Source organism: Perognathus longimembris, chromosome 4 (genome assembly GCF_023159225.1).
Source record: "Perognathus longimembris pacificus isolate PPM17 chromosome 4, ASM2315922v1, whole genome shotgun sequence".
In the NCBI taxonomy this organism is placed as follows: domain Eukaryota; kingdom Metazoa; phylum Chordata; class Mammalia; order Rodentia; family Heteromyidae; genus Perognathus; species Perognathus longimembris.
In genome coordinates, this window is record NC_063164.1 from 32,181,850 (window position 1) to 32,196,880 (window position 15,031).

Consider the following 15,031-nt stretch of genomic DNA (forward strand, 5'->3'; position numbering starts at 1 on the left):
GATGTTAGCAAAATTATTCTGTGAAAAAAATGAAATTGGGCCCTAGTCAGCTGTGGTAGCAGACAAATGTAATCTCAACACTCAGTAAGCATTTGGGAATCATGTAAGGAAATCTTACAAGTTTTATAAAAAACAAAGCCAACTTCAAAATGGGCTAGGAATATTAGACTTCTCCAAAGGCATAGAAATAAATAGCAACAAGTATGCAAAAACTGTTCATTGTCCAGCCAGGCACTGGTGGCTTGAGTCTGTAATCCTAGCAGCTCAGGAAGCTGAGATCTGAGGATTGGGATACCAAGCCAGCAGGGCAGAAAAGTCCCTGTGAGACTCTTATCTAATAAACTACTCAAAAAAGTCACAGGTGGCGCTGTAGTTCAACTGGAAGAGCTCTAGCCTTGAGCACAGAGCAGAAGTGCTTGCCTAGCATGCTTGAAGCCCTGGGTTCAATTCCTCAACACCAGATATATAGAAAAAGCCGGAAGTGGCGCTGTGGCTCAAGTGGTAGACTGCTAGCCTTGAGCAGAAAGAGGCTCAGAGACAGTGCTCAGGCCATGAGTGCAAGGTCCAAGACAAGCAAAAAAAAAAAAAAAAAAAAAGTTCATTATCTAGTCATCAGGAAAATGCCAATCAAAACCATGTTTTCAGAGTTTTTTTGTTGTTGTTGTTTTCAGTTTTTAACTCCCCTTTCTTTTATAGGAAACAAGAATTTTTTTTCCTACTTTAGCCTTGTTATATTAAAATAAATCCTTATTGAAACTTAAACAGAAAACATGATCACTTCATGCTTATCAGGATGGTTATTACGGACAAAGGTGTGGATGAGAACATGAATGTGGAACTCCTCACACTGCTGCTGGGAAATTTAATACAGCAGCTATGGCAAACAGTACACAGATCCTCAAGATCTAAAAGCAGAAGTGCCAAATGATCCAACATTCTCATTGGCATTTATGGAAAAAAAATGAAATGAAAATATCTATCTATTATTAAGATCTTGAAGAGCTCCTATATTCATTACAATAGCCAAAATACACAAACATCCTAAATGTCCATTGTAATTTTAAGCTATACACATACAGTGGAATACTTAGTATTCAGAAGTTTTTGGAAATTCTCCAAAATTCTATATATGATGTGGATGAGCCTTGAGGATATTCTATAAAAATGCAACAAGCTAGTTACAGACACACAAATGCTCCTTGACTTTACTTCTACACGGTATCTAAAACAGATTCATAGAGTCAAAGACTGAAATGAATGGTGGCCACTAGGAACCAAGGGAGGGGACATAAAATTCAGTCAAGCATAATAAGCTCCGGAGATCTGCTATCCAACACTGCCCAATAGTCCGTAATGGACTGTATACTTGACATTTTAAGTGGGCCGACATGGGGTAAAGTGCTGTTTCTTCCCGCGGAGCCCATAGCTAGAGTTGCCGTCAAAGCTGTTTCAGAGCTGTTCCCACAAGGGGATGCCCCCAACACTGCAGAGATGGGCCTGGTTGAGATACCAAAAAAGCAACACAAAATATTAGGGTAAACAACAATACAGTGGGTGATCACGTGACCTGGATGATAAGTGACCTGGATGATAAAGATTGCTTAGGCATGCATGCAGTAATGAATCAAGATATGGAGTTGAGGGGTTTTGGCTCAAGGCCCAGGTCAGTTACTTTTACTGTTTAGGGCAACAAAGTAAGCATCTTATCAGTGTCTAGGAATGTTCTAGGCTCTGGCTTGGGCTCAAGCTTGCTGGGAAAAACTTACATCTAGGCATCTGAGTAAAATAGTCAAAGCAAGCTGTGCTTTTGGTTAGAACACAGAACATGGGTTTTCCGGCTGGAACCATGGAGGGTGCCGAAGAGAAGAAAAAGAAGGTTCCTGATGTGCCAGAAACCCTTAAGAAAAAGCGAAGGAATTTCGCTGAGCTGAAAATAAAGCGCCTGAGAAAGAAATGTGCTGAAAAGATGCTTCGAAAGGCAAGGAGAAAGCTCATCTATAAGAAGGCCAAGCATTATCACAAGGAATTCAGGCAAATGTACAGAACTGAGATCAGAATGGCTAGAATGGCCAGAAAACCGGGCAACTTCTACACACCTGCAGAGCCTAAGTTGGCATTTGATCAGAGGTATCAATGGTGTGAGTCCAAAAGTCCGTAAGGTATTGCAGCTTCTTCGTCTTCGCCAGATCTTCAATGGCACCTTTGTCAAGCTCAATAAGGCTTCAATTAATATGCTGAGGATTGTGGAACCATATATTGCATGGGAGTAACCAAACCTGAAGTCAGTGAATGAGCTCATCTACAAGCGTGGTTATGGCAAAATCAATAAGACGTGAATTGCCTTAACAGATAATGATTTGATTGCTCGATCTCTTGGTAAATATGGCATCATCTGTATGGAGGATCTAATTCATGAGATCTATACTGTTGGGAAACGCTTCAAGGAAGCAAATAACTTCTTGTGGCCCTTCAAGTTATCTTCTCCACGAGGTGGGCATGAAGAAGAAGACCACCCACTTTGTAGAAGGTGGAGATGCTGGCAACAGGGAGGATCAGATCAATAGGCTTATTAGAAGGATGAACTGAGGTATCCTCCATGCTATTTTTGTAATTGGCTCTGTTAATAAACAGTGATGCTGGCAAAAAAAAAAAACAAAACCCAAAAAACAAACAAAAAAGAACACAGAACATGGGAAGAACTGAGGAACTTACAAGTGTCCTTATATCAGTATGTTTTTACTTATTATTTTTTTGCCAGTCCTGGGGCTTGAACTCAGGGCCTGAGCACTGTCCCTGGCTTTCTTTTTGCTCAAGGCTAGCACTCTACCACTTGAGCCACAGCACCCTTCCTGTCTTTTCTGTTTATGTGGTGCTAAGGGATAGAACCCAGGGCTTCATGCATACAAGGCAAGCACTCTACCACTAGGCCATATTCCCAGCCCTTTCAGTATGTTTTAAAAAAAAGTCTTGGGCTGGGGATATAGCCTAGTGGCAAGAGTGCCTGCCTCGGATACACGAAGCCCTCCCTAGGTTCGATTCCCCAGCACCACATATACAGAAAACGGCCAGAAGCGGCGCTGTGGCTCAAGTGACAGAGTGCTAGCCTTGAGCGGGAAGAAGCCAGGGACAGTGCTCAGGCCCTGAGTCCAAGGCCCAGGACTGGCCAAAAAAAAAAAAAAAAAAAAAAAATCTTGCCCCCAAAAAGAACAAGCATCTCACTAGCTTTGAATTGTTGATGCTGCATTTATTCCTAGTGTCATAATCAGACTGTATACTGTCTATCTTCATAGATATACTTATCTTTCAAAAAGTTGGGGAAAATTTAGTACTGTTTAATTACATTAGGTTCTCACATTGATATTAAGTTTTATGTATGGTACAAGGAAAAATAGAAAAAGATACACAAGAGTGAGGCTCTGAAAACTGCTCAGGAGAAAGGTAACTGCCCAGCAAGCACAAGGCCCTGAGTTCAAACCCAAAACTGCCAAACCAGAGAGGATCTTCACTAAAATTCAAGTGGGTATTTTAATGTCTTACTGGATTCATTTGATAAGTTTTCTGATTTTCTTATGTGTCCTACATAAATGCCTATTTTTTCAGGAACAACTTTAAATGCTTTGACTATTTTTAATGGCTAAATATGTTACACAAATACAGCTGTACTGTCTGCTTAACTACATGCTTCAAAAAATAAAAAAATAAGGGCTGGGGATATGGCCTAGTGGCAAGAGTGCTTGCCTCGAATACATGGAAGCCCTGAGTTCGATTCCCCAGCACCACATATACAGAAGATGGCCAGAAGTGGCGCTGTGGCTCAAGTGGCAGAGTGCTAGCCTTGAGTAAAACAAGAAGCCAGGGACAGTGCTCAGTCCCTGAGTCCAAGCCCCAGGACTGCCCCCACCCAAAAAAGATTGTCATGCCAAAATCTGTCAATAAACCAAGATTTAAAAAAATAATAAATAAGCTAGGTACTGGTGCCTCCTGCCTGTAATTCTAGGTCCTGCTGAGCCCAACCACAAGCTAACCATGGCAGGAAAAGTCTGCAAGACTATTCTCTCCAATTAACCATCAAAAAGTTAAAAGTGGAGCTGTGGCTCAAGTGGTAGAGTGTTAGCCTTGAGCAAAAAGCTCAGGAACAGTGCCCAGACTCTGAGTTCAAGTCCCAGGACTGGCACACACCAACAAAAAAGACATAATCATATTCATGCAGAATGGAGCAACATAATCACATAAAAATCAGTTCTTCTATTACAAAATGAATATGAGTCAGTAAATGTGTTATAACCAAAACATAGTCCTTACTAACAATAGAATCAATTTGTTTTTTTCTGATACTAAAAAATTACTAACACTAAATATTAAAATACCAGTAAGAATTTAACAGAGAACTTGGAGAATAAATTTTAATAAATAAATATAACATCTCCAGTGAGAAAAGGACAATGCTCACATATAAAGAACTATATTACTTATGGTAACATACTTGGTTAAGTTACCTGCTTTCCCAGACATGACAGGAAAGGAGGAATTGCCTATATGGTCTTTATGGAAACAAAGCCTGACAGTGAGTTTTAGACTTATACAGAACAATTAAAACATATGGAATTTTATTTCTCTGGCAGGTAGAACCATGAATTCTCCATTTCTCCTCTTTAAAACACTTATTTTAGGGCTGGGGAATATGGCCTAGTGGCAAGAGCGTTTGCCTCGTATACATGAGGCCCTGGGTTCGATTCCCCAGCACCACATATACAGAAAATGGCCAGAAGTGGTGCTGTGGCTCAAGTGGCAGAGTGCTAGCCTTGAGCAAAAAGAAGCCAGGGACAGTGCTCAGGCCCTGAGTCCAAGCCCCAGGACTGGCCAAAAAAAAACCCACTTATTTTAGCCAGACTCATGCCTGTAATCCTAACTACTCAGGAGGCTGAGCTCTAAGGATTACAGTTCAAAGCCAGCCAGTGCCTAAGTCTATGAGATTCTTTACTCTCATCAAACACAAAAAAAGCCAGAAGCACAACAGTAACTCAAGTGGTAGAACACTGTCCTTGAGCACAAAAGCTCAAGGACAGCACCCCAGCCCTGAGTTCAAGCCCCAGGACCAACACCAAAAAAAGAAAAAATAGAAAGAAAAGACAGGCAAAAACCTATTTGTTTCTTTTTTTTTTTTTTTTTTTTTACCAGTCCTGGGGTTTGAACTCAAGGACTGGGCACTGTCCCTGAGCTTCTTTTGCTCAGGCTAGCACTCTACCACTTGAACCACAGTACCACTTCTGGCTTTTTCTATTTATGTGGTACTGAGGCCTCAAACCTAGGCTTCATGTATGCTGGGCAATCACTCTACCACTAAGCCACATTCCCAGGCCCCTATTTATTTTATAACTTGATGGTTTGCCAGGCTCAGGCTAAAGATATTGTTTTGGGTTTTTTGTTTTTGGTATCAGTCCTGGGGCTTGAACTCATTCAGGGCCTGAGTGCTGTCCCATGAACTTTTTTGCTCAAGGCTAGCACTCTACTATTTGCAGCAAAGTTCCACTTCTGACTTTTTTTTTTAGTAGTTTATTGGAGATAACTGTCTCATTGACTTTCCCCGCCTAGACTGGCTTCAAGCTGTTGATCCTCAGTTTAGCCTCCTGAGTAGCTAGGATTACAGAGGTGAGCCACCGGCAACCAGCAAGGAAGTTTTTAAATTACTACTAAGTATACATGAATTTTCAAAATGGTATTATTAACACAGAACTGTTTCATTTAGGCCTTACCGAGTGTAATTAATCAACTTCTTAGTGTACTATTAGTGAGATGCAAGTGTGAATATAAACGTTTAACAAGGCCACAAACTGATGTCTGCTTGTTGTGGGTATTTTTTCCTTTCTGACAAACCCCAAACACAAAGTACAGGGAGGATAGAATGAGTATGAAAAAAAACAATACTTTATTTCCCTGTTCACACTAAGCCATATATTCAAAATGTGTTTCAAAATACTTAGCCAGATCACTAATCCCAGTCACACTTCAGTTCAAATGTTCATTAAAAATACAGTCGAGCAACAGAAATGTGTTATGAGACACCTTCTAGAGAGAACAGCTCCATTGCTATATATAATTTATTATCTTTAGAGTTTAGTTTCTCAATATTCAGCAAGTTTGTTTAAAAGTTACTATGGCCATTGGCTTATAGTGACATTAATATAAACGCAGAATTTCAATGTCAACATTGCTTTTTCACTGTGAACATAAAATTTAAACAATACTAGGGCTGTGGTATGGTAGTAAATGGTGGCTGCTGGGATGGTTACTGTTCAAAGCCAAAACAATGGGCAGGCTGGAAATGGCATAAGCTATACATACACATTCTCAGTATATAACTACTTCCCACATCTTTCTTTACATACTTGTCTCATAATACAGAATAAATTATCTCCTCAAACTTGAAAAACAAGATGAATGCATTTTCATCTTTTTTTCAAAATAACTTTTAAATGAAAAAGTAGTTCCCCATGTTTGTTAAATCTAGTCAAGAGATAGCTTTAAATACTTTCTGCACTAGGTGTATAATATTTTTATGCTATATTAGTGCCTTCTTACAATCATAAGACCTCCAATGCTTTATGAAAAATGTCACCCAGTAAATTTTAATATAAATATGTACTTGAATTCTTCTGATGATACTGAATTATGAGAAAGCACACAAATGTGTGACTGCTTTTCAACGACACTAGTACTGTGAATTATTACAAATGACCTCACATGTGCATATATTTCAAATCAAACTTTTGGGAAGAGGGCAAAAAAAATACTATAGTGTTTTCCCCTCTATTTATATGCTGCCTATTGTTAGATAAAAAGATTAATATTACTAACAAGAAGATCCAAACTATATTGAGGATTATTCCAACAAAGTTAGAACAATTTCCCCAACAAAGCATGAGCCCATACTAACATAGTTTTCCCGTAGTGTAATATAATTGCTAGTATAATGTATCATTTGTAAGCAGTTAATACAAATATAAATAGGTGTAAGCCACCAATGAATCATAGTCTGGTGAATAAACATCTTGGCTAAATAGTATAGGGAGAGAATGAGAGGAAACAACAAGGGCAGGCTCCATTGGGACCTCACAGGCCTGCCTTATCATCACTATCATGTACTTGATCAACTGCTGCAAAAACATCAATCCTTTCTAATTACAGTGGCCTACAATATACTTTATGTAGCACAGCAGGATTATTTCAATATTACTAATGCATTCTTTGCATTTATATCCACGTAACCATATAGGCATATCAAAAACTACAAACAAAATATTAAACCTTTCATCTCATTTTGGAAAAGTTAACTGTTAAGATGTAATTATATACTACAGAATTTTCTAAGATTTCAAAACTCAGGGATAAAACCAAAGCAAAATATTGCTATCTCTTTAGTAAATGGCTGTGTGAAACCTGAAGTGGATTCATCTCTTTTATAGATGGGTTTATTTGATGAGGATTGTGATCCAATGATTGTTTAGCAGCAATTTTACCAAACTGTAAATTCATTTATTAACAGGCATTATAAACAGATAATACTAATCTTATTTAAAAACCATGAGTGCCACACCAGTGAATATACAGCTCATGAATAACTTAAAAAGTATTTCCCATTTTAAAAGGCAACACATAGCATACAAAATTCTATACTAGACAAAGAAGCTATAATATGGATACATGATTGATGTGTCTAAAATGATATATATACATAGTACATAATTAACATTAATTATGTGATCAGTACTTTTTCTGATTCCCTTCATGCTTCACTTTCCCCAGAAACTGAATTCTGAACTTCCTCTTCTAAAATTGGTACAATCAGGTTATCCTTGGACATCAAATTATACTTCATCACAAATTTAGTAAATCGATGACACAGAAATGTTTCATTCTGTAAAAAAGGAAAAAAAAATCATTCTATTATCCAGAATGAAAAGCTAAAAATAATATTAACATCTATTATTGTCATTCTGATAAGAGTGCATTAGGAGATGGCAAACAAAATATAAACAAGGGTAATTATGATTATTGTGCTTTGTATGAATGCATGGATAAAAGACATTGAAATTTATTGAAATCTTTTCAAGGGGGGAAAAGAGAATAAAAGCAAGTGATAGATATGAGGTTGATGTGATACATTGTATCATGTATATGGAAATGTCACAATGAAATTTCTTATATAACTAATGTATGCTAGTAAAAAAACTTAATTAAAAAGGAATGCATTAGGATAATTAGTGAAATATACTTACTTCATATTCATCGAATATCTGTCGGTGATGAAAATAAGCATGTGAAAATATTCTGTAAATCCTACGACATACTGATCCTAATTTTGCTACAGATGATTCTTTTATGCTAACCCTAGAAGTAGAAATAATAGATTTGTGATAAATAAAATGTTAATCATAATATAATTCAATCCTTTCAACTCACAAATGTGGAACGTGACAAATGGACAAATCACATGAAGCCCTGGGTTCAATTCCTCAGTACCACATAAACAGAAAAGGCCAGAAATGGTGCTATGGCTCAAGTGGTAAAGTGCTAGCCTTAAGCAAAAAGCAGCTCAGGGACAGTGCCCAAGCCCTTAGTTCCAGGACTGGCAGAAGGGAGGAAGGGAGGGAGGGAGGGAGGGAGGGAGAGAGGGAGGGAGGGAGGGAGAGAGGGAGGGAGGGAAGAAAGAAAGATTCAATTTTATTTCTCTGCTTTTTGTTTGAGAAATCAAAATGGGCAGCGTGAGCAGGTGGTTCACACTTTATAATCTGAGCTACTCATGAGGCTGAGATCTGAGGATTCAGGTTTAAAGCCAGCCTGAAAAAGACAAATTAATGAGATTCTCCATCTCTAATAAACCAGCAGAAAGCTGGTATGACTCAAGTAGTAGGGCCTCAACTGTGATGGGAAAAAAACCTAGCAATAGCATGAGACTCATGATAACAAAAGACATTATTTCGGGCTGGGAATATGGCCTAGTAGCAAGACTGCTTGCCTCGTATACATGAAGCCCTGGGGATTCCCCAGCAACACATATATCGAAAAGGCCAGAAGTGGTGCTGTGGCTCAAGTAGCAAAGTGCTAGCCTTGAGCAAAAAAAAGCCAGGGACAGTGCTCAGGCCCTGAGTCCAAGCCCAAGGACTGGCAAAAAAAAAACAAACCCAAAAACATTATTTCTGCTTTTTTTCCCTCCAGTTCTGGGGCTTGAACTCAGGGTCTGGGCTCTGTCCGTGAGCCTCTCTATGCTCAAGATTAACACTTTACCACTTGAGCCACAGTGTTACTTCTTGCCTGGCTGGTTTTGAACCATGATCTTCAGATTACAGTCTCCTGAGTAGCTAGGATTACAGATGTGAGCCACAGTGCCCAGCTTTCTGTTATTTTTTAAATGTGTAAAATAAGTAAATATAGGATAAGAAGGAAAAATGAAGTTGTTTTCTTTTTTGGTGGTACTGGGGCTTGAAATCAGGGTCTCAAGCTTGCTAATCAGAAGCTCTATCACCTGACCCACACCACAGGCCTTATTTTTTAGATGAGGTCTTATGCTTTTGTCCCTGGTTGGTCTCAGAGTGATCTTCCTACCTATGCCTCCCAAGTATCTGGGATCACAAACTTAGACCACACCCCATTTATTTTTTAGATTGGGTCTGGATAACATTTTGCTCAGGATGGCCTCAAGCCACAGCCCTCCCAATCTCCACATCCCAGGTAGCTGAGTGTAAGTCATCAGTCCCAGTTTGCTTTTTATGTATTTTTTTATAACACTTTTGGGAGTCACAGTATTAGGGGAAGGGGAAAATCTCTACACCTAGCCAGGGGCATCTCAAGTGGTAGAGCACCTGCCTTACAAATTTGAGGTCTTTAGTTCAAACCCCAGTACCACCAAAAACTTTTTTTTTGGGGGGGGGGGATGGGGAGCGCCAGTCCTGGGCCTTCAACTCAGGGCCTGAGTACTGCCCCTGGCTTCTTTTTGCTCAAGGATAGCACTCTGCCACTAGAGCCACAGCACTACTTCTGGCCGTTTTCTATATATGTGGTGCTAGGTAATCAAACCCAGGGCATCGTGTATAGGAGGCAAGCACCCTTGCCACTAGGCCATATTCCCAGCCCACCAAAAACTTCTTAAACATCTCCAAATCCTTGGCCAGGAGCCAGTGGCTCATGCCTGTAAACCTAGTAAAGTCAGGAGGCTGAGATCTGTTCGAAGCCAACCCAGGCAGCAAAGTCCATGAGACTCTTATCTCCAATTAATCACAGAAAAAGCTGGAAGTGGTGCTGTAGCTCAAGTAGTAGAGTATTATCCTTGAGCAAAAGAAGCTCAAGGACAGTACCCAGGTAGGTGCTAGTTCAAGCCCTAGTTCAAGGGCTAGGACAGGAAAAAAAATCTCCAAATCCATCCACTTGTTAACAAATACTATAACAGATTGGCAAACCTCACCAGTTATTACATGCACAACTTTTTCCTAGATCATTAGGAAAGAACAGGACTCCTTCAAAAGCAAACAGTCCAACCTAGGAAAGTCTGTTCCTTACACATGCTGATTGAGAGGCTGCTAAGGCTATCAGAGATTCAACTGAGCAAGAATGTAATAATAACTCTAAAGCTTGAGAGGGAGAATAATGGGGACTGACACACAATATCAGTGACTAGATTTGACTGAACTTTGATCTATGAACTGTGGAAGTCAAGTCCTACTGTTTAACCACACCCTACTTTCAAAACTTGAATAATTTAAACAAGCTAATTACAGCACAACTTAAAAAAAAAAAAAAAAAAAAAGCTACCTGGGCACCAGTGGCTTGTGCCTATAATTTTAGCTACTCTGGAGGCTAAGATACGAGGATCAGAGTTTGAAGCCAGCAAGAGCAGGAAAGTCTTTGAGATTCTTTTTTTTTTGCCAGTCCTGGGCCTTGGAATCAGGGGCTGAGCACCATGCCTGGCTTCTTCCCGCTCAAGGCTAGCACTCTGCCACCTGAGCCACAGCGCCCCTTCTGGCCGTTTTCCATATATGTGGTGCTGGGGAATGGAACCGAGAGCTTCATGTGTAGGAGGCAAGCACTCTTGCCACTAGGCCATATTCCCAGGACCGTCTTTGAGATTCTTATCTCCAATAAACTACTCAGAAAAAGCTGGGAATGGTGCTGTGGCTCAAGTGGTAGAGCACTATCCTTGAGCACAAAGAGGCTCAAGGACAGAGCCCAGGTAGGTGCTGAGTTCAAGCCCCACGAGACAGGCAAGAAAACAAAAAAAAAACTAATGTTAGTTTTAAATGAAACTCCAAGAATTTAATATCATGTTTGATTTACCTGCTGGGAAAATATTTATTGCTATTCAGAAGACATGCAGCACCATCAAGTGTGTGTCTAGTATAGTCTATAGCAGGACACTAGAGAAGAAAAAATAAATAAAATCCATCAACAAAGCTCCACATCTTAGATTAGGCTGTAATTATTATATAGGTATCTCATTCCAAAGACATAACCTTACCCTTAAGAAAAAGTTCCTTATAATTCCAGATAACTATAAAGTACGTTACATCAATAGTTTCATTATCCATATAAACTATAAGATCAGACATCAGAATAACATTATCTAGTCTCCCAGTTTCATTCTACACTGAACCTAAAGGAAAACAATGTTTAGATGCAAGAAGAACCCACTTATCTAGGCAGGCAGTCTACACTACTGAGCTGTACCTCTAGCCCCAATAACCCAATTATCTAATCCAACCCTGACTATATTATCAAGAAAACTGAGGCTTTAAACAGTCAATGACTTAAGGTCATGAACTTACAGCCAGGTGCTTATGGCTCACACCTGTAATCCTAGCTATTCATGAGGCTCAGATCTGAGGACCACAATGAAGCCAGCCCAGGCAGGAAATGCTGTGCAACTCTTATCTGCAATAAACTAATCAGAAAAGGTGGAAGTGGTGCTGTGGATCAAGTGGCAGAGCGCTAGCCTTGAGCAAAAAAGCTTAGGGACAGTGCTAGGCCCAACAAACTCAGTAAGAAAAACAACATGAATATTTACTTAAAATATCAAAAATAAGGCCAGAGACATTGCTCAACTGATAGAGAACCCGCCAAGCAACATGATATTCTGAAGTCAAACCTGAGACTCCATTACTGAAAAAAAGAAAAAATGAACAGTGAATTAAAACATCTAAAAGCTTGTCTATCAGTATCTTGAAAAGATTTAGTTGTTAACGATCTTACTAAAAGACAAAATAGATTTCATAAATCCTCACCTCTTTTGGAGTCTTATGAGCTGCACAAAGAAAAATCCATTGTTCAGTTGCAGTCATTTGAGTACAAGTATCTGGATGGCATTCACTCTGTTAAAATAATTTCTTAATATGTAAAATAATAATTAAAGTTTGTCATAAAAGCTAAAAACATTTCCATGTAAAGCCTTTCCAAACACATATTTATAAAAATTTTTTGAGAATTTTCAATTATAGATTTAACAAAACATTACCTGAAGTTTGACAGCAAGTCCATTTAGTTCAAGGCAGAATTGCCTGGAAATACAAATATATAAATTTAAATTTTTTATACTTATTCCATTTATTTAATTATTTATGATGGGGTCTTGCTATACTAGCCGCTAGCTGCAAACTCAGGGGCTCAATTCATCCTCCTAAAACTACAGATATACTACCAATGGTTTGTTTGTTTCTACAGTTAACAGTTTATGTTTAATGTATTAAGTTAAAGATATTTAAGGTATCTTAAGTTCTTCTAAAGGTATTAACTATAGAAAGTAATCTCCCTGGGCCCTGATGGCTCAAGCCTGTAATCCTAACTATTCAGAAGGCTGATATCTAAAAATCAAGGTTTGACGCCTAGATTTACTTTCTTTATGCTGGAACTGGGCTTGAACTAAGACCCTTGTACTCTTTTGTTGTTGTTGTTGTTGTTCAGTTGTGGGGCTTGAATAGTCTAGGTACTGTCCCTAAGCTGCTTTTTGCTTAAAGCTAGCACTAAACCACTTTGAGTCACAGCACCCCTTCTGGTATTCTGGTAGTTAATTGGAGATAAGAGTCTCATGGACTTTCTTGCCTGGGCTGGCTTTGAACCATGATTCTCAGATCTCAGTCTCCTGAGCTAGGATTACAGGTGTGAGCCACTAGAGTCCAGCTTTGCTTACTAGCTTTTTCTTGCTTAGCTTTTTCATTTAAGGTTGGCACTCTACCACTTGAGTCACACCTCTATTTCTAGCTTTTTGCTGGCTAGTTGGAGCTGTTTCTTGGATTTATCTTAATGAGCTGGCTTTGAACCATGATCCTCAGATTTCAGACTCTTGAGTAGCTAGATTTATAGGCATGAGCCACCACCAGTGATCCTCAGATTTCAGACTCTTGAGTAGCTAGATTTATAGGCATGAGCCACCACCAGTGATCCTCAAATTTCAGACTCTTGAGTAGCTAGATTTATAGGCATGAGCCACCACCAGTACCTGGCTAAATCATTTTTTTTTAATATAGTTGTCAAAATACTGAACGTGTTTCCTCTAAAAATACTTCTAGTAGTTGATTAAATAACTAAAACTAGTAACTAAGGGCTGAAGGCTTGATTCAAGTTGTACAGCACCTGCCTATTAAGTGTAAAACCCTAAGTCCAAACCCAGTACAATAACAAAGGTAACTCCATCTATTTGTCTTGTAATATTTCTTATTCAGAAGATATAATGAAAAGCAAAAAAAAGTCATATTTTAGGATTATAATTAATCTATATTTACCAAAAGGAAGATCAAAAATTTATAACTGTTTATAAATAATTTATCAGCTACTAAACCTAGAGCTGGTCATCTATAGAGAAATGTTATTCATTTTTTTGAGAAACAAAGTAGTCTTCTTACGTGTGCTGGTGCTAGGGCTTGACTAAGAACCTGGGGGTACCCTTAGCTTTTTTGCTCAAGTCTAGTGCTTTGCCATCTTAGATACAGTTCCACTTCCAGCTTTCTAATGGTTAACTGGGAGATAAGAGTCTCACAGACTTTCCTGCTTGAGTTTGCTTGGAACCTCGATCCTCAGATGAGAAATAAAGTTACTGAAAATGGAAATAACAGTTATGCTTTAGAGACACGACTAAGCCAGGCACCAGTAGCTCATGCCTATAATCCTACTACTTAAAAGCTGAGATCATGGTTTGAAGCCAGCTCAGGAAGACAAACCTTGAGACTCTTATCTCCAATTAAACACTAGAAAGCCTATAATCTTAGTTACTTAGGAGACTGATATCTGAGGATTGTTGGTTCAAAGCCAGCCCCAGCAGCAGGAAGGCCTGTGAGACTCTTAGTTCCAAAAGCCAGAAGAGGAGCTGTGGCTCAAGTGTGTACTAGCCTAGAGCCAAAAAGCTCAGGAACTGCATCCAGGCTCTGAATTCAAGCCCAGGAAAACACACACACACACACGCACGCACGCACGCACGCACGCACGCGGAGATGTGGCTTAAATGGGAGAGCACCAACCTTGAGCGAAAAAGCAAAAGGTCAGCACCCAAGGCCGAGTTCAAGTACCAGTTACTAGCAAACACACACAAAAAGTGTTGGAACTAGAGCAATGGTTCAGTTCTATTTGCTCAAAGGAACAGTGTCAGCCATAAGTTTAACAGCTAAGTGACTGTGTAAGACCTTGAGTTCAAGTCCCAGTATGAGCATGCACACACACATGCACATGTACACACATACACAAGAGATTTTTTAAAGTATGTAAAAATTTAGCAAGGCCCAAATCTATGCCTTTCTGACAACTCACTTTGCAGTATAACTTGATGTGCAAACAGCTAGTAAAAAAAGAAATATTTCTAAGACAAAATTCAGCTACTTCAGAGGTGAAGGCAGGAGGATCTTGAATTTGAGCTGAGCCTGACCAAAGTAAGGAAGACCCCATTTCAGAAACAAAACTGGAAGCATAGCTCAAGTGATACAGTGTTTGCTTAGTATGTTCAAACACCTGGGTTCAATCCCAGTACTGAAATTAAATTTAAAGAAGACACAAAAGC

The 15,031-nt window shown here is 39.1% G+C and overlaps 1 protein-coding gene and 1 pseudogene across 3 annotated transcripts in view; one reads left to right on the top strand and one right to left on the bottom strand.

The window, feature by feature from the left end:
- Window positions 1-1,826: 1,826 nt before the first annotated feature.
- Window positions 1,827-2,629, top strand: LOC125350437 (annotated as a pseudogene).
- A 3,274-nt stretch (window positions 2,630-5,903) lies between these two features.
- LOC125350439 (MOB-like protein phocein) overlaps window positions 5,904-15,031 on the bottom strand; it is a 35,547-nt gene continuing 26,419 nt past the window's right edge. For all 3 annotated transcript variants that reach the window (XM_048345039.1, XM_048345036.1, XM_048345037.1), the window contains 5 exons: window positions 12,503-12,545; window positions 12,273-12,359; window positions 11,329-11,408; window positions 8,277-8,388; window positions 5,904-7,915 (listed from right to left, as the gene is read on the bottom strand). In XM_048345039.1, the coding sequence (XP_048200996.1) occupies window positions 7,784-7,915; window positions 8,277-8,388; window positions 11,329-11,408; window positions 12,273-12,359; window positions 12,503-12,545 (454 nt within the window). In that variant the 3' untranslated portion in view covers window positions 5,904-7,783. The remainder of the gene's footprint in view (window positions 7,916-8,276; window positions 8,389-11,328; window positions 11,409-12,272; window positions 12,360-12,502; window positions 12,546-15,031) is intronic.